Source organism: Knufia obscura (genome assembly GCF_036327395.1).
Source record: "Knufia obscura strain CCFEE 5817 isolate CBS 148926 chromosome Unknown scaffold_9, whole genome shotgun sequence".
NCBI classification, from domain to species: Eukaryota; Fungi; Ascomycota; class Eurotiomycetes; order Chaetothyriales; family Trichomeriaceae; genus Knufia; species Knufia obscura.
Window position 1 is genome coordinate 549,556 of NW_027042695.1, and position 25,890 is coordinate 575,445.

At 51.7% G+C, this 25,890-nt stretch overlaps 9 protein-coding genes across 9 annotated transcripts; 3 read left to right on the forward strand and 6 right to left on the reverse strand.

Annotated features, from left to right (window-relative positions):
* Positions 1-436: 436 nt before the first annotated feature.
* PMZ80_007537 (uncharacterized protein) lies at positions 437-3,564 on the reverse strand (the record flags this gene model as incomplete). The annotated part of the gene is made up of 3 exons (XM_064875945.1): positions 437-770; positions 837-949; positions 1,822-3,564. 3 exons carry the CDS (start codon positions 3,562-3,564, stop codon positions 437-439), a joined length of 2,190 nt encoding a protein of 729 aa, XP_064728209.1.
* Positions 3,565-4,160: 596 nt separating this feature from the next.
* Positions 4,161-6,919, forward strand: PMZ80_007538 (uncharacterized protein; the record flags this gene model as incomplete). Its single annotated transcript, XM_064875946.1, has 3 exons — positions 4,161-5,191; positions 5,306-5,978; positions 5,999-6,919. The coding sequence occupies 3 exons, from the start codon at positions 4,161-4,163 to the stop codon at positions 6,917-6,919; spliced, it is 2,625 nt and encodes an 874-aa protein (XP_064728210.1).
* A 48-nt stretch (positions 6,920-6,967) lies between these two features.
* Positions 6,968-8,017, reverse strand: PMZ80_007539 (uncharacterized protein; the record flags this gene model as incomplete). The annotated part of the gene is made up of 1 exon (XM_064875947.1): positions 6,968-8,017. One exon carries the CDS (start codon positions 8,015-8,017, stop codon positions 6,968-6,970), a length of 1,050 nt encoding a protein of 349 aa, XP_064728211.1.
* Positions 8,018-8,246: 229 nt separating this feature from the next.
* PMZ80_007540 (uncharacterized protein) lies at positions 8,247-10,679 on the reverse strand (the record flags this gene model as incomplete). The annotated part of the gene is made up of 1 exon (XM_064875948.1): positions 8,247-10,679. One exon carries the CDS (start codon positions 10,677-10,679, stop codon positions 8,247-8,249), a length of 2,433 nt encoding a protein of 810 aa, XP_064728212.1.
* Positions 10,680-11,767: 1,088 nt separating this feature from the next.
* PMZ80_007541 (uncharacterized protein) lies at positions 11,768-13,711 on the reverse strand (the record flags this gene model as incomplete). The annotated part of the gene is made up of 1 exon (XM_064875949.1): positions 11,768-13,711. The coding sequence occupies one exon, from the start codon at positions 13,709-13,711 to the stop codon at positions 11,768-11,770; it is 1,944 nt and encodes a 647-aa protein (XP_064728213.1).
* A 1,007-nt stretch (positions 13,712-14,718) lies between these two features.
* PMZ80_007542 (uncharacterized protein) lies at positions 14,719-15,855 on the reverse strand (the record flags this gene model as incomplete). Its single annotated transcript, XM_064875950.1, has 1 exon — positions 14,719-15,855. The coding sequence occupies one exon, from the start codon at positions 15,853-15,855 to the stop codon at positions 14,719-14,721; it is 1,137 nt and encodes a 378-aa protein (XP_064728214.1).
* A 2,256-nt stretch (positions 15,856-18,111) lies between these two features.
* tbp1 (TATA-binding protein (TBP)) lies at positions 18,112-19,039 on the forward strand (the record flags this gene model as incomplete). Its single annotated transcript, XM_064875951.1, has 4 exons — positions 18,112-18,362; positions 18,416-18,503; positions 18,557-18,971; positions 19,023-19,039. The coding sequence occupies 4 exons, from the start codon at positions 18,112-18,114 to the stop codon at positions 19,037-19,039; spliced, it is 771 nt and encodes a 256-aa protein (XP_064728215.1).
* Positions 19,040-21,554: 2,515 nt separating this feature from the next.
* On the reverse strand, positions 21,555-23,129 carry PMZ80_007544 (uncharacterized protein; the record flags this gene model as incomplete). Its single annotated transcript, XM_064875952.1, has 1 exon — positions 21,555-23,129. The coding sequence occupies one exon, from the start codon at positions 23,127-23,129 to the stop codon at positions 21,555-21,557; it is 1,575 nt and encodes a 524-aa protein (XP_064728216.1).
* A 355-nt stretch (positions 23,130-23,484) lies between these two features.
* Positions 23,485-24,798, forward strand: PMZ80_007545 (uncharacterized protein; the record flags this gene model as incomplete). Its single annotated transcript, XM_064875953.1, has 1 exon — positions 23,485-24,798. One exon carries the CDS (start codon positions 23,485-23,487, stop codon positions 24,796-24,798), a length of 1,314 nt encoding a protein of 437 aa, XP_064728217.1.
* Between the last annotated feature and the right edge of the window lie 1,092 nt (positions 24,799-25,890).

Consider the following 25,890-nt stretch of genomic DNA (forward strand, 5'->3'; position numbering starts at 1 on the left):
ATCGTTGTGAAACACCCAACACCCACTTCCTAGCATCCATCCTAACACCACTTAGAGCATTTTCTGAGTCAAGCAAGACACCATGCACTTAATATCCTTACTCACGACTGAAAGGGAGACCCAGCCAAAGGTGCATGTACATTGGGGGCGCTAATGGAGGAGGATAAGTCCGACCAGGTATGAAGCCTTGCACAGCATATATCCATGTATCATCCTACGACGACCTCCAGAAGGCCACAGACGCGGCGCCTGTTCGGTCGCACATCAGAGTCCAAGTGTCAGCGCCGCAGGTTGGACTGTGAGCGCATGACCGCAAGCTACTAGCATGCCCAAAAAAGCTCGATCTGATCTAGCGATGCTGACCTTGCTGTCCAATACGCTACTTGTATAGCACAACTCAGCCTTCTATCCAACGGCTGTGTATCCCAAAAGCCCATCAATTCATGAAGAACCATGGTCGCTTCTGCTGTACAGCATGTTTCTGCTCAGGATAATGAATCGGCACAGGCAGAACATCCGCGAAGACCTCGCTCAGCGACCGCAGAGTTGCAGACTCCGTCGCCTCCTGACCGCCGTCCACCGCAGGTGACCTGTCACCGTTGGCACCTGCCCCGTTCGTGCTGTAGCCTGCCTTAATCGGTGTGTCCATCTTCGACTGTTCTCCAGACGCAGCAGCCCTCTCCAACGGCACAGGAATCACCACCCCACTTTCCCAATTGCGACAGGTCATCTTCGGCTGCTTCGATTTGCTATCGCTGACGACTCGACCCCTAAAAGAAGCATCGCTATTAGCACAAGTGCCCCTAAGGACATTCACATAGGATGAGAAGACTTACCAAGCACTCTCACTCAGATTCCCAGAACCAACATAGGCCCAACCCCCATACCACTTCGTTTCCCTATCAGCGCCTTGCACTGCTTTCGGCTGCTTGAAGCGAACATAGAGGATCTAGAAGCAAGGCTTGTCAGTACGGTATCGTCACGAGACGTAAGCACGACGATTAATTCATGTCAGCAGATCACTGTCGACGCACGAGCGGGGATATAGACTGATGGGAGAGGGAGTCACGAAAGAGAACGACCGTCACAGTGAGGCCAGCTGGGGTTTCCCTTGTTGGTTCTCGAACACGATGCTCAGCCATCATCAGATGCTAAAAGCATCACGTTCAGTAACGCATGCCTTGGCCGTCTCTTTCCTGTCATCATCGTTCTGGCCGCGTCCCCAGCGACACCGTGACACTGCGATATTGAGTGCACGTCGTTCATGCACCACGCATGGTGCTTTCGTTGCAGCGACGAGAGTCACATCACTCGGCTTCTGCATGACCAAGTGCTTCAACCCTTGGCATGCGCACGACTTGACTTGTGTAGAGAGCGTCAGCAAGCATACACACATCACTTCTGTAGTGCTTCTGGCATCACCTTTCGTCCTCAGTCACCACGAAGGACCCAATTTGAGCAGCTCTCACGGTGCAATCACCTGATCAGGAATACTCCGTGCTGCTCGTAGACGTCTTCCATTCGCAACTTGAATTCACAACAGCGACGCCAAGCGGAAGGGAAGCACGCGGAAAGAGATGCTCCACGCCGAGAACAAGCCTGCATTAAACCTGCATCGTACCCCTGAAAACAACCCGGGTGGGGCCCATGGGCTTGGCCCAGCTTTGAGTTCAGCCGCCACAAAACGTCTGCCGATAAGCATGGATATATGTATCGGCGATTTTTCGCGGGTGGTGTTTCAGGTGCGGTATAATGCAGAACGGCAGAAAACAGGGACACAAGCAGGGCGACAAATGAATGCAAGAAATGATGAGCACATACCTTGCTATGCATCAGGATCCCATCATCTCTGACCCCAACACAATCACACAGGACATCCCTGATCGACTCGTTCGTTTCCCACCACTTTTTCTGGAAACAGATTGTGCCGGCTTGATTTGGACCGCCTTTTGATTTCGCTACTGTCTCGCTGGTTGGGAAGTAAATTCGTAGGTTCTGCTTGATGAGCGAGTCGAGGGTTGTGTCGGTGTTTGGAGCTGGTTTGCCGCGTTTCCTGGCTGTGCTGCTGGCGATGGAGGTGGGATCGAGGTGGCCGCATGCTGCTTGGTAGAGTTGGCGGATGAAGGGGGTCGCGAGGTTGCCGAGGGAGGAGGTGATGAAGTCGAGATCTGGTGGGTAGGAGGGATCGGTAGGGGAGACGGAGAGGTTGAGGGATTGGATTGTGTCGTGGAGGGACAGGAGACCTGTGCGGGTTATGTCGTTTTGAGTCGGCGTGGAAGGGTGCTGCTGTGCTTCTTCAGGTATATTTGGCAGCGCATCCTTCCGCGTCGTCGCCGACTTGGAGGCAAAGAAACTCTTCTGTTTAGGCAACGAGCCACTTTCACTCTGCAGAAGACGGCTTCCACTCATCGAATGCACAAAGCCAACGTCCTTCGTAGCTCCAAAGTCAAATTTGTCCAGTTTCCTCAATACATCATCCGCCACACCCATCTCACGCAACTGCTTCTTAATTTCCCTTTTAAACTGTGTCTCACCGTCTGATATTTCCGTCGTTGACTTCAACGGTGAATCAACCACAAAGAGCACATTCTCCATAACTCCACCAACGCCCCAATCAGCAGCTATCAGATTCGCGCTTGGGACGACAACCCTACATACTTCCTCTCCACCACTACCACCCTTCTCGCCCTGGAAGAAAAGCAACAAAAGCTTGCTATGCATATTGCCACCACCACCCAGACACTCCGGCATCACAAGTCTCACATTCGGCACGCCGCTGAAGTCTCTCTGCAATAGTGCACGGTGCTGATCATTCTGAGCATGAAGCACAAAGATAAATTTCGTGGTTGCAGTGTTGAAGTGAGGGAGTAGCCAGTCGAAATCTATGATGAAGGAGGACGCGAGGACTGATTTGAGGGTTAAATTTGGTGTGGGTGGGGAGATGGCGTCGCGGAGGGAGATTGCGGCGAGGCCATGGGAGGCGTGGCGTGACGGGTGCGAAGTCAGCAGCACACGTGGTGTGGTGAACGAGAACGGGTTTGTTGAGCGACTCTTGGACGTGGCATGAGGCTTAGTCGACAGTGGGAAAGCTGCGGTCGTTGTTGCAGTTCTATCTCGCCGTAGAGGTGGAGGGGAGATTCGTTTTGCTGGTGGAGAGGATGATCGAGGCTCTGGTCCTCTTTTGCGCTTTAGACGAGCTAGACGTTCTGCCTCCATTGCCTTTCGATCTAGGCCCAGAATGCCACCGGTTGAGGAAACGGATAACACCTGCGTTGATGTTTGTTCGTGCTTTCCTTGGGGTTGACCAGAGCGCGTTGGTGCTGCTGTTGAGCCTTCTTCATGTTGCAGAGAAAGTGCAATGGCCTTCTCTACCTCGCCATCACTGTCATCGGTGGTTGCTTCCGCGGCAGCTGACGCTGGCTTGGTCGGACTCTGCTGGCTCTGCAAAGACATCGCTATTGCTAATTTGAGGTTATCATCCAGTTCCCCATCTGACCCAAGCTGGACTGGTGACTGCTGGGCTTTGTCCTTGTCATCACTGGTGAGATCAATAACTCCGCTCATTCTGACAAATGGGATTGTGCATATGTGCCTCTTTGCAATTCTCTTCTGTGCTAACCGTGAACGTGATAAGAATTGCTTCCGGTCAATATTGGCGACCAAACGCAAGGTTCCTAAACTCCTGAAGAACCGTCCTGCCAGCAGAACCTGAGCAAAGTTACCAAAGTATCTCATCCAAAAACGAAGCCAGTTCCAAACGTGAAGGATGATCGAACCACAACGACGAACCAACCTGGGTACGAACTGCTTGATGGTTTAGAGACCACGTGGGGACGCGACAGCCTTTTGACGCGTATCGCGTCTCATCTTTAAGAATTGATGCCTGGAGCCGTAAGATACTCGCCGTCTCGGGTTAGCAACGCCGAGGCTTGTCCACAATTGCATCACTTCTCGACTACGAAGTTCTGGAAAGCAGGCAGCTTTGTTTTCTTCATGCCACTCTGTCAATACCATATCACAGCGTGGTTCTCATGACGCAAACCGGCACAGAATTGCTATAGCATCTCTATCTGATCATGAAATACTACACATTCTCTCAATTCATGCTGTAAGCCGATCGAAGACCACTTCAACGACACAGGCGCATCCAATCGTCAACCATGGAATCCTCGTTCTTCGCGCTAATAGTTGCGCTTTACTTTGCGATTTTTGCCCCAATTGCAGCAGCAGGCAAAGTGACCAGTCCCAACAATGTCCCTAAAAACGCGATCCTGCTTTCGAAGGTCGAGTCCCTCACATTTCGCGATGGCAAGATGACCACAGCCAGACGAGTTTCACCAGTTTCACAGCTCAACTGTGTTGGCCCGAAGAATATCTGCAAGCTCTACAACGTCGACGTGATGCGCTGCACGAATGAGGGCGCAGACTACGATGCAGAAAACATACAATGGGCTTGCCGAGCAGATCTACCAGAAGAATTCAAGCTTGGAGGCACAGATGTATCATGTGAAGGATATGCTTCGAGTGACGATCCGTACGTCCTCAAAGGGAGCTGTGGTGTGGACTACAGACTGCTGCTCACGGATAAAGGCGAGGAGAAGTTTGGGAGTGGCAGACGTGGGAGCGATCCTTATGCGGACGATTCTGGTGAAGGTGGCGGAAGTACAGTGGCCAAAGTCATATTTTTTGTCATATTCGGTGGAGTCCTGTTGACTATCATTTTCAAGATGCTTGAAGCATGTGGACGCAATCCTCCACGACTCGGTGGAGGAGATGCACGACCGCCATGGTACGGAGGTGGTGGGGCAGGAGACGATGACAACGATCCACCTCCACCTTACGACTCACATTTCAATCAATCTCGGAAGCCAAAAACCTATGGTACCTCATCTAGGACTGGCACTGCCGGACCATCGCGAACTGCAGGCCAGCAACAGAATCAAGGATGGCGGCCGGGTCCGTGGACTGCTGCAGCAGCAGGAGCAGGTCTAGGCTATGCTTTTGGCCGTGGTGGAAATCGAACGCAAACACAGCCTAGAGACACGATGCAGAGACCCGGTGCTGGGTTCTTTGGAGGAGGTGGAGGAGGCTACGGTGGAGGAGCAGGGCCTAGCAATTCGAGATCCAATTCTTCATCGAGCTTCTCGAGCAGCAGACATGAGTCGACGGGGTTCGGTGGCACTTCTAGACGGTGAGATTGAGTACAGCTAGCATGCAATGAAGTTATGATTACGAGCATTATTATTTGTATCGGCCTTAGTGTTGAAAAACAGACACAAACGAGGACTAACATCGAGCTCTGCAGGTCAAGAGTTGATGCCGACTCCAACGGGAGAAGTACTTCCTCGGTCACGACTGGGCCAGATGACGACGAGTTGCAGAATGGACTCAATCCAGAAAGTACCTGGGGAGGCTGGCGCGGAATCTTCAGCTCACCAGCGACATCCACTTCACGCTGGAACACTGAGTCTGTGCCGGCCACACTTGGTGCCCTTGTGACGAGAACATTCTACGTGGCTTACCCAGTGCTGGTATCAGCCGTTTTCTGGATTGATGCCTTGGTATCAAAATGCATTCACATCGTGCGGGTACTCGTCAATCTCTTGTGGGTCACATTACAGAACTTACCTGAGCTACATATCTCGACGAACAATATGCAGGCTACGACAGCATCCGACACCGCACCAATCTCCGGAGAACGCTCGCCTTCACCACCACTGACGCCAACTCGTTACTCCCCACGTCCTTCGCCAGAGCCACAACCGCGACCAGCACAAGTCCAGATCCCCAGGGCAGCATCTCAGCCTGCACCACAATCGGAATCAGCCTCATCCCAACAGCAACATACACGCTCACCAGCAGAACCACCAGCAGAATCATTGGCAGAATCATCAGTAGAATCGCCTGCAGGACCAACTGCAGGGTCACCATCATCACAAGGACCTGTTCGAGATCGCGCTGCGAAGTCCCCCAACCACGTACTTCGCCACCACCACAGCATACCCCTCTAACAGATCCACGAGCAGCAGAACCCCCTGCTCGCAAACCTACCTCAAACCCCATACCCAACCCTGCCACTCCCCTGCTCGAATCCGTACCTCCACAACCACCATCACAATCCACTGCAGACCAGTCCAATGCCATCCACCCACCCACAACCCCAATATTCACACTCACTCCCCCATCCACACTCACACTCACAGCCACATTCCCCACCCCCTCCACCACATCCATCACAACGACCATAGATCTAAATTCCCATCTAACAAACGACCACGGCACATTCCGCTGGAAGACGGACGGAAACGCATTCGCGTCTGCGCGGAATGTGAAACTCGTCGATGGTGGTAATGTACTGGAGGCAGAACTAGACAATGGGTGTGGATATTGGAGGAGCAGTCGGATAGTATTGGGTGAGAGGGTGAGATGTGTGGATGGGAAGCTGGCTGTAGTGGATGAGGAGGAGGAGGGGCACGAGAGCGAAAGGTGGGATAGCGGGACGGATAACAGTCATAGAGACGGTGACAGTCGCAGTGAGAGTGTATCGCCCACACCGTCTGAAGGCACAAGTGGGCAGCCATGCGGCGAGGTAACAAAAACGAGGGTGGGCTTCGGAGGCACGAGTAGCCGACAGGAAGACAGTGGACGTGGTACAAAAACTGGGGCTGAAAGTACCACAGCTGCTAAGAATGTCAGCACTGGCTTTGGATCTACATCCAGAGGACTGGAGGACAGCGAACACGGTACAAATACGGAAATGAGACGGTCGATCATACTTGTCAAAAGCGTAAGCACTGGTTTTGGTTCCACGACGAGGCGGCAGGAATATGATAATCATGGTCTGAGTCAAGATGTGGAACAATCAAGTGCGTCTGTCACAAAGACGAGCACAGGTTTCGGTTCCACGAAGAGAAGATGAGGATCTCGCGATGGGCTTGGTCATAAATGCGTTCTAATCTAGCATTGATCACACCATACTATCACCGCCAGTCGTCCTCGTCTCAAATGTCGCCCGACTCTGATCCGTAGGCTGCCGGTACAATGGCCTTTTCCGCACACTAAAGTTGTCAGGCATAGAGTCGACTGCCAAGTTCTCCTCACTCGTGGTATCGTGGAGAGGGTCGATGGTCGTTGGAGGCCTCGGCGGCGGCTCCCCAGCACGATGTCCCTGCTTGCGCAATGTGAACCAGTTCCTGAATCGCCAATTCCAGCCTCGAACATCTCCGAGCACGAAAGCAACAAGGATAAGCGGAAGACTAAATCCAAAGCCGACACCGAAGAGATATTTCGCGACCCAGCCTATCGGTATGCTGTTATCGCCACTAGAGTCGTACGGAAACTCTCTGATGTTGATCGTGAAGAAAGCCGCTACGAAGCTCAGCGGCAAGAAGATAATCGTAACCATTGTGAAGACCATGATTGTCTGTCCTTGACGTGCCGTGTCTTCGGCTTGATCTCGCGCGAAACGCGCTTCAATCGCATTGGCGTGTTTTTGCTTGAGATCGAGGACTTGTGTCAGGCCTCGGTTTACGAGATTTGCCTGCTTTTGCATACGCTCGATGTCGACTAAGTGTTGACCTACGAGCCGCTTCTGGTGACCTGCTTTTTTCCTGAGACCGGCGAAAACTTCACCCATGTGCTGGAGGACTTCGCGTTGTTGTTCTAGGACGTGTGTCAAGATTCCGAGTTCGTCCTCGATGTCTTTACATTCGATCAGGAGTTGTGTCTCCTTGGTGATGTTCAACAGCCGGTTCACGTAGAGAGGGTTATGATCGGGTTTTCGGTGGGTGGTGTCTTCCTCGACTGGATCTCGAAGCCACTGGTCCTCTTCGTTATCACGGTCTTCGTTATCGCGTTTCAGTTCTGGCGCCTGGTAGTTCCTGTTGTTGAGCCACCTGGCTGCATTGGTGGCATCTTCTTCAAAGCGTTTGAGAAGCGCGGTCGACCTACGAGTTAAAGTGCCGATGCTGAGCTCGAAGATTTCGAAGAACATGAAATCGAGGTCTTCGTCCCCCATTGATGTCGGTCAAAGGCACCTATACATCTGTTTGTGATGGCCGCAGCGAGGTCGTGGACACTCCTGATCGGTGGAGAAGTCTTCGATGTTATGTCACTGATGATTCCGTCGAAGAGGTTTACTGGGTCTTGCGCGGGTTGATCCAGCCTTTCAGGAAAGCATGTAACGACGATTCCCTCGAAGATGAACAGCCACATCTGGTCAATCATGAAAATCCTTGGGTCGGGAGTCATTGACTTCCTCGTCTGCTGCTGGTGGTGGTGTCGAAAGACCACTTGGTCGCGATCTCGAATATCAGTGTTAATGCTGTAATGCTTGAATTGGTCCAGTGTTCGTCTGAGGTGTAGGTCGGTGGAGTGGTGGAGATACCCGTGGATGAGACATTCGTCCTTGCTCTTTTCTCTTGTGAGACCCTTTTTTCATTAGACAGCACTCTCTGTACAGCGTCTCGAACCAGCTGCCGATTCGTGTCGGTCTCCCAATGCAGATACGGCATGAACAAGACGCCAACCTCCTTCGGCGCATCCGGAACTTGATCTTCTGTATCGGAATGAGATAGCAAGCTCGGCTTTGGAGAGTTCTGGATGTCGACAAAGGTCGTCGCTGAAGACCGTGCATCTAAGATGCTCGAGTCGGTGACGCTCACTGTAGGGCGTCGCCACGCCCTAGGATGGTTATTGTGCTTGTTAGGATGAAGCTGACAGAGTGGTCTCATGTATCGAGAGTGTATCTTTGAGCCTCGGTGCTGCTGTTGACCAAAGAGCTGAAGCATGAATTGGTAAGCTGGTACGTCAGCAGGTCCATTCTCGATGAGCATCTTTGTGATCAGTGCTTCCGCCCAAGCCAAGTTGTTGGCTGGGAGATGTATCCATCTGAAATCTGGACGTCCTTCCTGAATATCTTTCAGCCTTGTGGTGATCGCAAACTTGCTTGGATCTTTCAAATCTGCATCGTAGAGGACTTTCCGCACAGACATCGGCTTGTTGACCACCCTCGATTCGTTCCGTTTCTTGTAGATGTCTACGACAGATGCGGTGAACATCGAGCATGCGTCCTGAGCATGTCTAGAGATGCGGCCACTCAGCAGATGCGGTCTGAAGAGCTTGAATACTTCTAGATGGTCGTGGAGACCTGCTCTGAGGAGGGGTGTGGTATTGAATGTGTCCTTGGGATTCTTCAGCGACCTACTGTCTTGAAGCAGCAGCTCGACGACCTTCTTATGGCCATTTTCCGCCGCCCAGTGCAGAGAGGTCATACCGCTTGATGTCCTTGCGTTGACTTCTTTAGGGCCAGCAGCCGCCAGTATGATCTCGACCACTTTAGCATGACCCAATTTGGCGGCGTTCAGGAGTGGTGTCCAATTCCCTTCACTTACTGAATCAAGGCGAGCTCCATACCGGATGAGAACGTCGACGATGAGTTCGTGGCCATTTTGCGCCGCAAGGTGTAGTGCTGTCTTACCTCGGGAAGAACGACGATCAATATATTCTTGCAGTCTCTCCCGTGTTAGACACCCAGAGAGATGCTCCAGAATTGCTTCGACTATTATGTACTGACCCTTAGCAGCGGCATCTTGGAATGGTGTACGCTCTTTGGCTTTCATTCCTCTGTTTTCAGCGCCAATATCGGCTCCTGCGTTAAGGAGGATGGATATTGTGGTTTTGGAGTACTTAATAGTTTTGGCTGCTTCTTCGAGCAAACATTGTAGTGGAGAGCGGCCCTCACTGTCTTTTGCATTTACATTCGCATGATAGTCGAGAAGTAGTTTGAGCGGCGCGTTTTGTCCAGTAATTGCCGCTGCTCTCAAATACCTGAAGCTCTCAGCATTGTCCTTGATACCACCACGGGCTCGCAGGAGAAATAGGATCACCTCTTCCTTGGGGTCTGAATGCCGATGTTGATTGATGGCGTGTAGTAAAGCGTCCTTCCCCTCGTTGTCTTCTGCTTCGGGTTCCGCACCGTAGTCCAAGAGGATTTGCAATGTATGTGCGTGATTGTCAGAAGCGGCGTATATCAAGGCCGTTCTGCCACCATCATCTGTAGCCTCCAGTGGGCCTCGGTGTCCCAGCAAGACTGCCAACGCTTCGCTGTGACCACCAGATGCCGCATGCATGACTGCTGTCCTCCCTTTCTTGTCGGCAGCAGCGATGTCCGCTCGCTTGCTCAGTAGCCATCGAATCGCTTCTACCTTGCCGGATGCTGCAGCATGCAACAGAGCGGTTCTGCCTTGCTTGTCACGAGCATCAAGCTCTGCACCTTGTTTGTAGACGAGTTCCAAACTCGCAGCGCTGTACAGGCCTGCGTACATCAGAGCATTTTTGCCACCATTATCTGTGATATCAATGCGAGCTTGATGGGCCAGCAGCAACTGGACTGTTCCGACATGGTCGTTACGGAGCGCACAGAGCAGCGAAGGCAACGTCGTATTAGTTGATCCATTGCCGTCGGCCTTTCGAGCCAACAAGGTCCTCACAAACCGCTCGTTGCCGAGTTCCGCGCATACCTGCAGAAGAACACGAAGGTCATTTTCTCGGTTTCGAGAACTCCGGTCGACGGCGTCCGCCAGTGTGTTGAGCGTGGTGATATCTTGGGGACTCGAGAGATCTTTGCGCAATTGAGCTCGCGGAGGCAGACTTCCCGGCCGATCAGCTTTGACACCCATGTCGTTGTGTAGTACAATTTACAGCACGGCTGCCTGTTACTAAGTGGTCAGCGGCGACAGATTCGACGCAGAGCACAACATATGTTGCGCGATATTTTCTTTAACATGGAGGCCTCTGCTTCACGCTGCCAGGCTTGCTGCCGAAGGAAAACGCAGCTCCGAAGCGAAGCCGCATTGTAGCAAAAGATCAAGCTGGCGCGAGGCAGTCAGGACTTTTGCGAAAGGACGAAGATCTGAAAGTCAGGCGAGACCCTCTTCCCTCCAAGATGAACATCGACTAACGTAGCTTCATGCAGGATGGTTCTTCTGTAGGGGCCGTAAATGGTTTAGGTATGTACGGAGTAGCACATACAGGATGCGACAGGATGCTCAGCCAATAGAATGGTCGACCGGTTGCTGGTCTCGCCTAAGGTATGATACATTACGCAGCCCTTGTACAGAGAACTGAGGGCTAATAAGCTGTCAGTTCTGTATCGCAAAGTCATTCATGTACCAGCGATACATGTGCAAGCCGACCAAGTGAGGTTTCTGAGCGATGAGCTATTCGGTGTCAACTTCATGGTATGCAGGCGACGTGTTTTCAAATTGGCACGCTGGTTCTCCATGCCACCGAACCAGGAGGCTGTAGACCCGACGACGTTTACAAAAAGACCGATGAGCAGGTATGCAACAGAATGGTAAATTTATTTTGTGACGGCAACGAGTTGAGATGCAGCTGATTACAGTGAGGCAGGAGACATCGAATAATGCAGACCTACGATAAGAAGGCGCGAAGTCGGCAAGCTCGGGAATTTGGTGCAGCCTGAGGCATGAGCCCGTGAAGCTCAAGAGCAGGTGAATGACCTCTCCTGGACGGCAGAATAGGTATAAAATAAATTCTTCGTGAAGGCTAAGATAATTTATATCCCAAAGGCATCTACCAAGACCACTAGGGTATCGTTGCAAAGTCGCAGGTTCCAAAGCAGAGAACTATCATATTGCCCGTCAACATCGCAATTTCTCATAGTAAACATGTCACATCCTCTTTCTTTCACGTTGTGTAATTCCATCCAGTATAGACGCCACATTTGATTCTGTGCGTCTTTGCTTCACCAAATCCCGCTTCTCGAAAGCCGTATTGGAAGCACAAAGTTACGAGCAATGCGGCTCAGGTCATCGTCTCGAGGCCGGAAGGAGCCCGTGTCGATCCTGTGATGGCGGTGGTGATGGCACTTGTGATGACGGGGTGTGGCTTCGTCGTATCTGCATTCGTGGAATCCACTATCGTCGTGATATTCGTACACTTTGTGGTGAAGGTGAACATGGCGATGGTAAGAACCGTGCTTCTTCGCGCGAACGTCGAAGTGCGCGTCCTCGTGATGGTGGTAATATAGGTGGCTGCGATGACCATAAACCGTGTCATCCCCACGATCCTGTTGCTGGGGATCTTCCTCGAGCCATGGCTCTAGGGCCTGCAAGACCTTCCTTCTCTGGCACGTGGTCTGAAATTTGATATGTACAAGCTTCGTCTGCTGTAAGGTCTGCGCTTCGCCCAGACTGTAAGCACTCTCCAAGAGGATTGTCGCCCCGTTCAGCTCTGTGACATTGCGAATGTGGCAGAGTCGCAGTGACTGATCTTCTAGCACTTCCAGCCCACTATCGATCATGAGGGGTACACCATCCGCACTGGTAGAAGCAGATGCGCCGGCGTTTGGATCTGGTAGATGAGAGACGAATGGTGATCGCGCAAAGACGAAACAATCCTCGAAGAGGTAAGCAAGGATCTTTTGTATGCGGTATTGCGCGCTCGGCTGATCGTCCATCGTTACACAGCTGCTGATATCAACCATGAAAACCTGCATAGGCAGATCTGGCTGGAATACTAAGCTTAAGTACCGGAAGTTGAGGTACCAGTTGTAAGCAGAAGCACAGCGGACTTGCTCACGATAGGCCATGTAGTCGCTGTAGATCGTCAAGGCTGTGGTCGGAAAGCGTTCTTGCATTAGCTTGCGACAGGCCAGTGTAATGGGATCGACCCAGACTTCGGTGTCATCGTCGGACCGTGTAGCAGGAACTGTTGTGGATAAAGGAGTGTTTGAGGTGTGGCTGGCGGGCATGTGTTGCGAGTTTGTGCATGCGTAATGGTCAACGCCGTCGCGAGAATATGGTGAGTACGGCGGAGGTGGGGAAGGTGGTGTGTCTGGCTCCGACCTTGGCGAGTCGAGTCGAAGTGGAAGTTCGTCGTTTGTTGCTGAGGACGTACGGTAAGCAGCCGTGGCATCATCGTCTGATGGGTCGTAACGATTAGGTGAGTGACTTGCCGTGCGCCTGTGATGCTGTCCCCCAGGATTCGTCGAGCGATCCAGGCATGTAAACGCTGGACGTGGCGGAAATGATCCTGGGAGCTCGGCCGGGAAGGTGAACGATGCTGGCAACTCTGACATGACTAAGTCCGGCGGGTCGTCCGCAAAATGCACATGCTTGTCCTGGTTTTCTCGATCAGTTCGACACCCTGTGGACAGTACAACAAGTGCCTGGTCTCGATCGCTACAAGGCACTGGGGCTGTGGCTTGGTGCTTTGGGTTATTCGTAGCGATACGGCAGCAAGGTGTGCATCCAGCGGTTAGATGAGGCTTTTCCAGAAAACGGGAAGACTGTATCAGGCTCGAGGTGATGGTATTGATTGATTCACATATTTCGGTCCTGCAATTGACTTCTCTTCTCTCCTTTATTGCATTTCGTGAGAGTCCATGTGGGCTAATGTGTACATTCCTTCCTGCCTCATCGTTCAACACATTTAGATGTGATTTCAGAAGAGAAACATACTTGGACAACAGATCTGATAGCTTGAGGTAGGCGTTATGCGGTGCTTTGCCAGTTCCGGCAGCTTCCAGTAGTGTCTCGGTATGGATCAGGGCGGCGGAAAGCTTTGAAAGCGTGGAAGACAGATCGCGGCCACCGAACGTCGATAGCGCAATGAGATGATTCTGCGACAAGCTGCGCGTGAGCACAACGGCTTCCTGCACCTGGTTCAAGATATCTGATTGAGACATGGTCAGAAGCTCACATGATTGTGCTTGGAGTTGAACTGTGGCGGCAAAGGTGTAATAAAGGCGACCTAAGCAAAGGGGACCGCGTTAGAAAGCAGTCTTCGCGACCATTTCACCGATGTGAATTTTGTCAGAGGCTGATCACGCGAGATCCTACTGGTGAGTTACTGGGATACGACTATTCTGAGCGGCGGTGTGTGCTGGACTGGGTCACAGGCTCTTCGCGCCTCACTATGCACACGGGGAATCAGCGGCTCCTCGACCTCGAGCGACACAGTGCGCTTCCAAGGACAGATTTTAGATCTGGGTTTTCAGGCCACTATGTCCTCTTCAAGCCTGGAGCATGAGAGAATGTTATGCCAGCCAGGCAGGCACTGTTTTGCGACATGACCTTGGGCAGCCCGTGGAACGGAGTAGTCATGTTTGCGCAACCTCCCAAGACGAATACAGAAGTGAGTGGCTGACGCAGGAGTAGGCCGCTGTATCAGACTTCAGCCCGCAGCAGCATCGCAGCACATGACAGATATTGAATGCTCGTATAGCAATCTCAAAGCCAAGAGACTGCGTTCGCACAATTTGCGCCTTGCCAGTGTAAGGCAATGCGATCGAGTGGCGGGCGCGAAAGCGATCGGCCATAAGCCGTGTAACATCAATAGCCGGGATACTTGAGGGTACAACCTGCCCTGCATCTGAATGCGGCAAGAAGCATGAACCCTCGTGAGCATGAGAAGTCGCAACTAAGCGAGGCTGCGGTCGCAATGAAGGTACGTGCAACAAAAAACATTCTGGATCCTTGGACTTCGCGTGGGGGATGCAGACTTTCGGAACATTCTGCGAACCAGCTGCAGAGTCGTGGGAGACCGGAAGTGGTCAGACGCTTTGCAGTGTTTCATGCTCACTCGACGTCGTGAGGACGTATGCTCCAGCCAACGTCGTGCTATGTTCGTGCTGTGCTGGTGGACTGAAAGTCGCCCTGGCTAGGAGTCTAGCCGAAGGCTTCCGCCACGATCTCAACTGCCCAGACCTGGCACGTTCTGTAGACCGCCGACAGCCTGAATGAACGCTTCGTCGTTCTTCTTACGACTCCTGAGCATGCGCCGTAGCTCTTGTTCGGCTTCTTCCCTCTTGGTTGCTGTGAAGCGAGCCGGCTGAGAAGTTTCGTACTGCACAATCTCGATCCATCGGTAGAAGACATCTTCGCAGTTTAGTCCGATCAGATGCTTTTTGAAGCTTTCCAGCCTTTCATCTTTCTCCTCCACAGGCTCGACGTGACCATCGGCAGTTTTGACTCTGTGAGGATACCACGAATACCACTGGTCCTGCCAGGGTACTAGAGCGACATGATCAATATCTTCCAAATTGATCTTTGCCTGGTCAACCAGCTCTGTCGTGTCTACCATCGCATTGTAATCGAGGTCCCAGTCTCGGTCTAGCAGAGACAGAGCATTCTTGGATGTCTGAGTCCTCCGCAATGCGTCTGTGCACTTTGTGTATACGGCAAGCTCTTCCTCTTTTGTCCAAGATGTTTCTGGCTTTCCCTGGTTCTTGCGCTGCTCTTCATCCTGGAAGATAGGTATGTCCCAAGTCCTGCCTCTGCGAACCACAGGCTCTTTGGATCGATTGAAGCCCACTTCCCACTTCCACCCAGCACAGCCCATGTATCGACCGTATTTATTGCCAAACAGAAACTCGTATGGCCAGCGACCCAGCAGACCAAAGATGGCGTAATCGAAGGTAAGCAGCATGGTTCTGTAAGCGAGAATGTACATCAGGTCGCCCCAAGCCAGACCCTTCGGTTTCACGGTCCAGCTGGTCTCATAGCCGAGAATTGTGACTAGCTGTTCGAGATAGACTGGTACGGCATAGTAGAGCCTTAAGCACAGTCCAGCCGTGATGATCAGATTGAGGAGGACGGGAACGATAAATGCCTGCCGCCTCAAGGCCGGGGGAGTCTGTTCGAGATGCACAATGAAGACATGGTCCCGTGGTAGGTATTTCGTTAGCGAGAGGAGCGACACAGGTGCAGACTCGAAGGGAGACGGTGGGCCAGACTTTGTGGATGTGCTCATGCTCGTAGTTGTGTTTGTGGTTGTGAAGGATGAGGTCTTGGGTGTCTTTGAAGACTTCTTGCTGCTACCTCTTGCCATTCTGCCACATTCAAGGGGACAGCAGGAGGCTCTAGCGATGACTGAACACCGAGCTGACACGAAGTTGGCTCGCTTGGGCTGCTATGAGTACTCTGCAACGCAATCGATTATCGATAGTAGGTACCAAGGCAAACACCACAAACTGTCACCGATTTTCGACGGAAGCTCCGTTGGAGTTCCGAAGGGACAATTCAGAAGCACCCCTGCCCAGCTCGCGGTACACAATTCACTTGAACTATCACAGATAAATGCATCTACGAGTTGAGGCCGTGGCTACTGTATTATGGTAGCAGGCGTCCAAATTCAGCAGCAGTGCAAAAGCAAAAATGTCAACGAAATGTATGCTTCCAGCCGTATATTGTGTAGCCTGATGAGCATCACAAGGGTTCTGAAGTAATAATAGGTAGCGATATACCATTCGTTTGTATAGGTTCTCCTTGTCTGCGAGGTAGCAGGCTCCCGCAACGCTGCGTTGTGTTGATGGCAAGCACTACTTCTCAAACCAAAACGCGTTTATCTTGCAGTACGTGGCCGCAACGCAGAATGTTACATGTCCATAGTCACTTATTGCTGACGCGTATGGCACATATTTCAGTTACACGCAGCTGGCAGAGCAGGTCACCCGTTGCTTGACCGGAGTGGCCGCCAAACCTGCCGAAAATTGTGTTTGGCGGCCACTCCGGTCAAGCAACGGGTGGCAGGTGTAGCATTATTACCAAAGATAGGCGAGCTAACAAACGCGCGTCTCTTTCGCTCTTCTTTCGTGTTTACCGCTGGTGTTGAAGGGGCCAAGGGGGGCATCAATAACCAGACAACCGGTCACGGCCGCTACAGATTCATTGGTGGATCTAATCCCTGCCAAGCTCGCACCATTCGCATTCCGTCAAATTTCACATGTCACAGACTTGGTGGCTTGTCTTTTCTTGCTCGTCTGCCTTGACCAGTTTCTCGTCCTTGTCTACTTCCTTCATCCTCACCCCAATTTGCTATGAACGATTTCTTCAACGGCATTATGGGTTGATGAAGAGACACATTCTGCTCGATCCAACAAACCACCAAGCATCAAGTTTCGCATGCGCCATGCAACAGTCCGAATGAGCTGAGAAGGTGGCGACGAAGCCAGAGTGGCCAAAGTTGAATTTTTGCTTGGGGCGGGCATCCACGGAAAACGTGGGTTGAGCTAACGAGTGCCCGACCTGCGACTATGCAACCGGAATGAGTCAATGTCACAGATAAACGTCGCCTGATTGTGTCGTTGAACATTAAATTACATCTACTCGACTGTTGAGTTTGTATACCGGCATCCATTCTATCAACGTGTGCAGGCACGACAGAACAACAATCTTCGACAAGCAATCATTTCTCAGGGGATGGTCAAAGAAAGACCTGGACCGGGCGTGGTTTAGCGTTCGATAAGCTTTGTCTGGCACAGCCAATCATTCGTGACAATTCCGGTGACATGCACTTTTTGACACAGTACGTCAGGCAGGTTTGCCGACTCTGCGTGCCTACTTAAGAAGCCGTGCCCGCAGGCTTGCCAGTTTTCAACTTTTTTGGATTATTCTTGGCACTTGTCCGTAGTTGCCTGACTCTGGATTGCGCCTTCTTTTGTTGCAATTCCACTCTCAACCCCGCTATCCACACTCTATCAGGATTGCGATCTCTTTCTGATCGCTGTTTCCTACCTCGTTGACGCTCGGATTCGATCTCGATCATCTTCGCAGCGCGACTGCCATTCCCTACGAGACTTGTCAGCTCGACAAATCAAGGCAATCGCCTTCATCCTTATCTTGTCGCATCTCATCCCGTCTCGAATACTTTCTCTATATCCCATCTGCGACTTTGATTTATCAATTCATCGTCGGCAAACATCGTGAATCGATCGACCTGCAAGGCTGAAAACAGTCTACAACTTGGGTCATTCAGCAGTTTAGTTGTGTAGGGGAGACATTCAGTTGTTTATCTCCCACGTCTTGGTACGCTCCAACGCTCCAAAAGAATACAATCACTTCTACCTCTTCCTCCGTACACTCGTCGCGATTCGAGCGAAGTTGTTGCAGTCACTGCCGCCGGCCTCACCGTCAGTCGCAAGTCACTACACTTTCATCGAGCAATCGCAACAAGTTCACTCTCCGTCCTTCGAAGTATGTAAGAGCACCCGCGCCTAACATCCTTTCTTCCTCCAGACTGCGACCATTTCCATCATCCCAATCATCCTTCGACCATCGATTCATCGAACCTGACGGTACTGCAATCATGGACTCCCTCACCACACATCCCGCGAACGCTCAACAGGCCAAGGCATTCACTTCGCCTGCGTCTTTGTCCTTCCCTGGTGGAGCTGGAGATCTGACGCCGCCTTCCTCTGAAAAAGATGGACAACAGGTGAACAGCCAACAGCAAGGTAATATCCAGCAATCTGGTAACGGGGTGACTCCCGCCACTCCTGCTGCAACGCCTGGTGATGCGAGCGAGACTGGTGTCTATGGGATTACTCCTACATTGCAGTAAGTACCTCTCGTGCTCTGTCTTGACCTACAAAAGGTTAACATCCATCAAGAAACATCGTCGCAACGGTCAACCTCGACTGCCGCCTTGACTTGAAGACGATCGCTCTTCATGCCCGAAATGCTGAGTACAACCCAAAGGTATGTCGTGGAATTGGTTGAGAATGCTGATGGTCAATGCTGACTGGTCATAGCGATTCGCCGCTGTCATCATGCGAATTCGAGAACCAAAGACCACTGCACTTATCTTTGCTTCGGGCAAGATGGTCGTGACTGGTGCTAAGTCCGAGGATGACTCAAAGCTGGCCTCTCGAAAATATGCTCGAATCATTCAGAAGCTCGGTTTCAACGCAAAGTTCACCGACTTCAAGATTCAGAACATCGTCGGCTCCTGCGACATCAAGTTCCCAATTCGACTGGAGGGTCTTGCTTCCAAGCATCATCCTTTTAGCTCGTATGAACCTGAGCTCTTCCCTGGCTTGATTTACCGAATGATCAAACCCAAGATCGTTCTGTTGATCTTCGTCAGTGGAAAGATTGTCCTTACTGGTGCGAAGGTCCGTGAAGAGATCTATCAAGCCTTCAAGACGATCTATCCAACATTGCAAGGTATGTCTTCTCTTTTGAATTTCATCGTGACTCATGCTGACCCTTGTTTAGACTTCCGAAAGGTCTAAGTCTCGACAACATCAATGCATGTTGCAGATCATTTTGTACCAACAAAACATGCCTTCGACCTATTATGGTCAAGGTCAATGCATCTGCCTGGTGCCTTCTCCGCAAGTGTCACCAGGCAGCATTATCGCACTCCGATGTGATTTTCTTTTTCGCGCAACCAAAAATGTTACGATACCACGAGCATAGCACGGCGTTCAGAGCGGGTCTTTTTTTTTCGAACAGCACGAAGCTTGTCACTTCGCAAAAGTTGTGATGGAGCTTCTCCTTGCGTGGGCGGCTGTTACATCCCTACTAGATCAAATGGTGGGAGCAATTCTTTTCACAGAATACAACAAACTGGCGCGGCACCGCAAACGGTATGGTGGACGCTGGTTGATCATCACTACCGTCTTGCAAGTTTACGCATTGTTATAACACTATTCAAAGAGGGTGAAGGAGAGTGAGACAGTTGAGATGGCAATGCATGGTGCTTGCAACCAATTGACATTGGGCTGAATAGGGCAATTGCCTGCCATGGGCTTGCTTTGCTCCGAGGAGACACAGACGTCGACTGTCGTCTTGCATGCAGACGACATGATAGATTAATATAATGTGCTCCGATTATACTTAGAACATTTGGTCTTCCCTTGCCAGACTTCGCGACTGTAGCATATTATTACACACTCTAGTTCATGTCCCTCGCCGCAGCACGACCTCATCTTGCCAACAGTGCTCAGTTATTATCCGCATTCCAAGTCCTGCCTGTGTCTGCCAACAGATTCGACCAGCACGGTGCGGCGAAGAGCGCTTCTAGATTCTGTATCTTGAAAGCTTTATCTCATGACTCACTCGTGGATGATCGATGTGGTGAAGGATAAAATTGTCCATTTCGTCCCCGAACTCTCAGCTCAGCCCACTGCATTAACATCAGTTAACATAGTCATCCAACAACACGGCTGTGACCAGATCATCAGATCATTGAGTTCATCCTGCTCCTGAAGATGCTGCTATGCACTACGCTACATCAAGGTAGGTGTGATCGATCAGTGCAGTGCCTGTCGCCCGTGGTGTTTTCTTTGTCAAAAGGGCAGGTACAATTGAAGGCAAGGAAGGTGCAGATGGGGGTCGCACCTGCTTTGTGGAGAGTAATTGGTGGTGAAAAAGCAAGCGCGACCAGTTAGTGAGGAGGGGCACCGACAACTGTGCGGGTCGCGACTGCTTCGCGCAAATAATGAGGCATCAGGGACGGGGGCGGCTGCAGTGCGAGAGGGCAACAAGGAAGGCATGATCCAGCGACCTCTCCTGCCTTGTAAGCAAGATATGATGAAGGGCAGGCACGATCGAGGGACAAGGTGAGCACGATGTGAGGACCGCACCTGCCCTCCACGAAACAATTCTAGAAGGGGCAAGTGCGACCGAATGATGTCGGAGGTACACTCGATATGTAGATCATGCTCCATAAGGAAGATCTGAAGGACAAGTACGACTGACGTACTAGGACGGTACAACTTACTGATTGCCCTGCTGTCGGGAGGGTACCATGCAGTGAGAGGCAGGTACGATGGAGGCACAACACAAGGAAAGCACGACCTGGTGGTCACTCCTGCCTTGCGAAGAGTGACGAATAGGGCAGGTACGACCCATCAATCGCTCCTACCGCCAGAACAAGATCATATCAGCTAAGGCAGGAACGACTTGATGATGGAACGAGGAAAGCACGACTCGACCATGGCTCCTGCATGCTGTGGGAAACTTCCACGAGGCAAGCGCGACCAGCTAACGAGGAAGCTACGATCCACAGCGCGCTCCTGCCTCAGCGAAGGAGGACATGTCGGAAGGCAGGCACGACCGAGATATCGGAAGAGGAGGGTACGACTCGAAGTCGCTCTTGCCTTCTCAAGCTCACTAGAGGTAAGGCAAGCGCGATCATCACGACAGGGAAGGAGGCATGCACGCATCGCTCTTGCCTTCCACATTTTCAGGAAGAGACAAGGCAAAGAACCAAGGAAGAATGGGCAAGGTACGACCTCGGGACCGCTCCTTCGCTGGAGAATAGGAGTTGTGACGTGAGGCACGTTCAACCAGCTTACAGGGAAGGCACGACTCGGGGGTCGCTCTTGCTTTGTGGGCAGGACGGCTGAGGGGCAGGTGCGACCGGGTGAGAAGGAAGGTACGACTCGATGGGCCGCTCCTGCTTCGTGAGAAAACGTAAGCGAGGGCAGGTGCGACCTGAAGAGAGGAAGGTGCAATGCAGCGGTTGCTCCTGCTCCGTAGGAGCTTCAGTAAGATAAGGCAGGAGCGGTGAAAGTGGAATGATGGTTATGGCAAGAGCACCTGCTGCAAGCGAGGCACGTCAATTCGGTTTTGTGGGCCTCGTTCACGCAGTCGACGTCTGGTGTTGAGTACGCGGTGAGTCGACCAGTGATCGAGTGAGTGGGGGAGTAAGGAAATTCGCAATCAGTAAGTAAAATTCAATGCCTGAGCCGCTGTGTACATGAATGACTCGCACGCTTCTAATGCGCATGATCAATCTATTCACAACTTGGGCGTCATGCTAGACTGGCCTCTTCTTGCTTCCTTAACCTGGACCACGCCTCTTTGTAGTTCCTGCTCGAGGATCATGCCTCGAGGACCACCACGGCTCCCATCTTCGCACTCGAGGAACTCCTGTACCTCGTCACGTGCGGACGCAGTCGCTTCTGCGCCAACTCTGCTACCACTGTGAGCATCACTTTTGGTTCCGAGTTCGATCTTGAGGTCCTTCTCGCTTGGCCACGCCCACATGGCGCGATACTCCTCCTCGAGTTTGCCCTCCACTGCGTCAATGATGTAGCTTCCTAGGATTGGAAAGAACTTGAAGCCGTGGCCCGAGCCGCCTGTTGCTATGAACAAGCTCTTATTCATGGTCGGTTTGCCGGTTGCGGTTGGGAGAGGAGGGTAATCAATTATGAAGTTGCCACTCGGTGTATCGGTGTACCAGCATAACCGACTGTTTGTGAATGGACGTTTGGAGATGTCGCGAAGGCTTTCTGGATAGGCTGGTGGAGCTGTAGAGGTGTTGTACATGGGTGGGAAGAGTTCCGCTAATGCGTCGCGGAGGGCGCGTTCTGCTTCGACAGGAATTTGGGTGTCTGTTCGGGGGACAGAAACTTGTGCTGATGCGAGTGCGGCGCTTTTCGAAGCCTCGCTCGAGGCGTGGGTGACGGATGTGGGATTACGGTATCCGAAACCGTGCCGTGCAATCTTTAGCTCGCGAGTCTGCGGATGCGGTGCAATGATGAATGTGCCACGCGCGAAATTCATGGTTACGGGAGTGTCGGCAAGGTAATCCTGCTCTTGCTGAGTGAGCTTGACGAAGGCGAGGGCTTGGCCTGTTGCAAGAGCGCGGTTCGAGAGGTTGAGTATACTGGGTGTCCATGCTCCTGTTGCTAAGATTGTAAGGTTTGCCGATATTGTGGTGCTGTTGGTGAGTTGGACGCCTGTGCATTGTTGTGTCGTGGGTGCGAACGTGAGATGGGCGACTTTAGTATTTGGCTTTATGCTGACCCGGCCTTCGTTGTTCGGATGAGATTTGATCTTGTTGATCGCAAATGCTACACATGCTTCGGCGTCCGCCCAGCCAGAATTCCAGTTCGCGTAACCTGTTTCGCCAGATACACCTACTAGACCTGTTGCTTTTCTGATATCAGACAGGTTGTTAAGCTGTTGGATCTTATCCAGCTCCATAGGTAGTCCTTGGCGTGCTAGATCTTGAACATTGTGCATGGCTTCGCGCACGTAGGCTTCCTGACCCTGCTCGCCTGTCAAGACAAAGCCAGTCTGAGTGTATCGGCCTTGACCACCCCATCCTGCTGGCGTTTGGTCGCGCCAGTGAGTTTGTGCTAAGCAGGCGAGTTTTGCATATGATGGGTTGGCGTAATCAGCTCTGATGATGCGGGATGCGTCGACAGAGCTGCCGACTGGATTGGGTAATGTCTGAGAAGAGTCTATTACGGTGATCCTGCTATTGTTGTATTGTGGTCTTTCGAGGAGAGCAATCGCTGTGGATAAACCAAAGACTCCAGCTCCGACTATGAGGATGTCTTTTGGGGAGCTGTCTGTTGATGCCATGATGAATTCTAAGCACGTGTGAAAGTGATGAGGAGGTTTTACAGCAACACCTTTATGATAGACCTACCTCGTCACTCACCATGTAGCAATGGAGCATAGGAGATGTTGATAGCAATGGCATGATAGCAGATTTGTGTCGGCAGTGCCCGATCGGCAATATGGAGGTGTTCTCGAAGGTCGTGTGTGGAAAAAGTTTCGATCTGGAGCTGCATGAGTGGAGAAATTGACATGGATCTGGAACCGTTTGAGGCAGGTGCGGTCTTCGTTGCGATTGCGCCTTTTGAACTTGTCATTCTTGAGCTCATCGTCGCTATTAAGAGCAAGGGATGAAGGGCGCACCATAGCAGCCGTGACTATGAGTCAGCCACTGTCGCGTATACCGCATCTGGCACGCGCAATAGCTGAGAAGAGGAAGTTGAGGTCTCGCTTCGATCAATTCACGAATCAGAGATATGAAGTATCCATCAAGGTACCATACAGGACTCGCTCCTTTAGCTCTTCGCAATTAGTTTCACAACAACGCGCACCACCAGCTACCGCAAGTTCGTCGAGCACCTACACCCCAAAAAATGCTGGTCAGCCATTCCGACGCCTGCCTTCCCACGGCATCCCCTATCCATCAGACGAAGAATCAAAAGACAATGCCTTCCGCGACAGTGTATACCGATATGGAACCCTAACCTTCTTCGCCTTAGCAGGCGCTTACATTTTCTTCGCCTACCAGTCCTATCGTGTCTCCGTTCAGAAATACAAGGAACGCCCGGAGCATCTAAAGCTAAAGCAAAATGCAGACGTAAGCGATAGATGGAAAGACACCACGAGGAACTTTGATCATGAGGTGGAAAGTCAGGAGAGGGTACTTCTGATGTCGTGGAAGAGGAAAAGGTTGATCCGGGAGGCATATGGCGATGTGCTCGAAGTTAGTGTGGGGACAGGCAGAAACATGGAGCTTTACGATACGAGGCCTTACAGTGCGATTGAGAATTCGAGTTATGGACGGTCGAGACGGCATATGATCACTAGTTTGACGTTTAATGATCAGAGCGAGGTGATGGTGGAGAACGCGAAGAGGAAGTGGGAGCTACGGCAGTCACAGAGGAGGAAAGATGATAGATTTACGGGCGATGTGAGCTTTGTGGTTGGAGATGCGGGCCAAGCAGGTGTTATAGAGAGGCCGCCGGGAGGGTATGATACGATTGTGCAGAGTATGGGGGTCTGTAGTATGGCTGATCCGGTTGGGTTCTTGAGGCATTTGGGCCGGCTTGTGAGACAGCCTGGTGAGCAGATTCTGAACAGCAGCCCAGAGAAGTTCAGGAAACAAGAAAACGATGGCAAGGGTGGAAGGATATTTCTGCTTGAGCATGGAAGGGGATACGGTTGGCTTCGATGGCTGAATAGTTATCTCGACAACACGGCTCCAATGCACGCTGAACGATACGGATGCTGGTATAACAAGGATATAGGAGATATTGTCAAGGAGAGTGGTCTGGTGGTTGAAAGGGTGAAGAGGTATTCCTTTGGTACGGTTTGGGAGGTAATATTGAGGCCAGCGCCAACGCCGCTGCCTGGTGAGGACCAGAACATCATTCAGGCCGTGCAGGGTATCAAAGACCTCAAGTCTGAGGAAAGTGGTGAGCAGAAAGGTTGGCTCTCTAGCTGGTGGAAGTGAAGGACCAGCTTCTCCCAGCCTCGAACTGTCCAGTAATATCCCTGAGCAGCACTCTTCGTTTCGTTGCGTTTAGGTTATCGCTCGTGCTGAAGATAGTGAAGGCATGCTTGGTGCGCTACGTCTGTCGAGCTTACTGCTTCAGGCTACCTATGTCGTATGCCGCGACTCGTCAAAGGTACCGTGGACATGGATGAATGGAAAAGTTCTCCAGCCATGCGGGTTGATCATGATTGGCAGTGGTGGTTGGAGTCTGACTGACATGGTTATCAGAGAGTAGCGTAATTCCACGTCAGGGAGTGCCTCTTGACCATTGTATCGCTCAAGAGATATCTTTACCGACTGCCGAAAGTAGTAAGCACATACTGTACTGTCCCAAACTACACGCGACACTGGGGTCAGGCTTGTTAGTCAGGTAGCGGCTCGCTTGAAGGCCGATGATGATATGTGTGTTAGCCGACATGGAGGCCTTGAACTTCAGGCCAAGAAAGCATAGCATGGTGCTGCTTCAAGCGTGCTGCAGCCACTCACCTCCCCGTCATCGATTCTGCATCTTCTGCAAGGCATGGTGAGCGACTGGTTCGTGGGTGTTAGAGGGTGGCCTAAAGCGTCTACGGTCCCGGAAACGTTGCTGTTCGTATGCCATCCCCAGGTTGTCTTTCATGACTCGATTGCGGAAAAGAATGCAGTTCATCCCTGGGAGGTGCAGGTAGTATGATGCATGGCGTGAGCATGCGAGAGCTTATTCATGATCCATGCAGCAACACTAGCTTAATGCGGCTTTTCGAATATCCGTCTTGTGCTGATCGAAATCTGGAGACGTAACTTTCGAGACGGTAAGAGCAACCGCGCTGACCGCTAGCAAGATTATCGAAAAGGTTGCAATGCGAGCTCAACAGCACGCTTGCAAGCAACGTCGGCTTTACGGAGTAACTTAGTGTAAATTGCTCGAAGCGAAGAAGGGCCTCCAATTACGGCGACCTGGTCAAGAAGGAAATGACATGGAGAAGCAGCTTCCCGAGAGTCGTTTGCTCGCAGGCAGCCTGAGTGACGGAAGGAGCACGTGGTGCAATGAACGACTGGTGGCACCCTCCT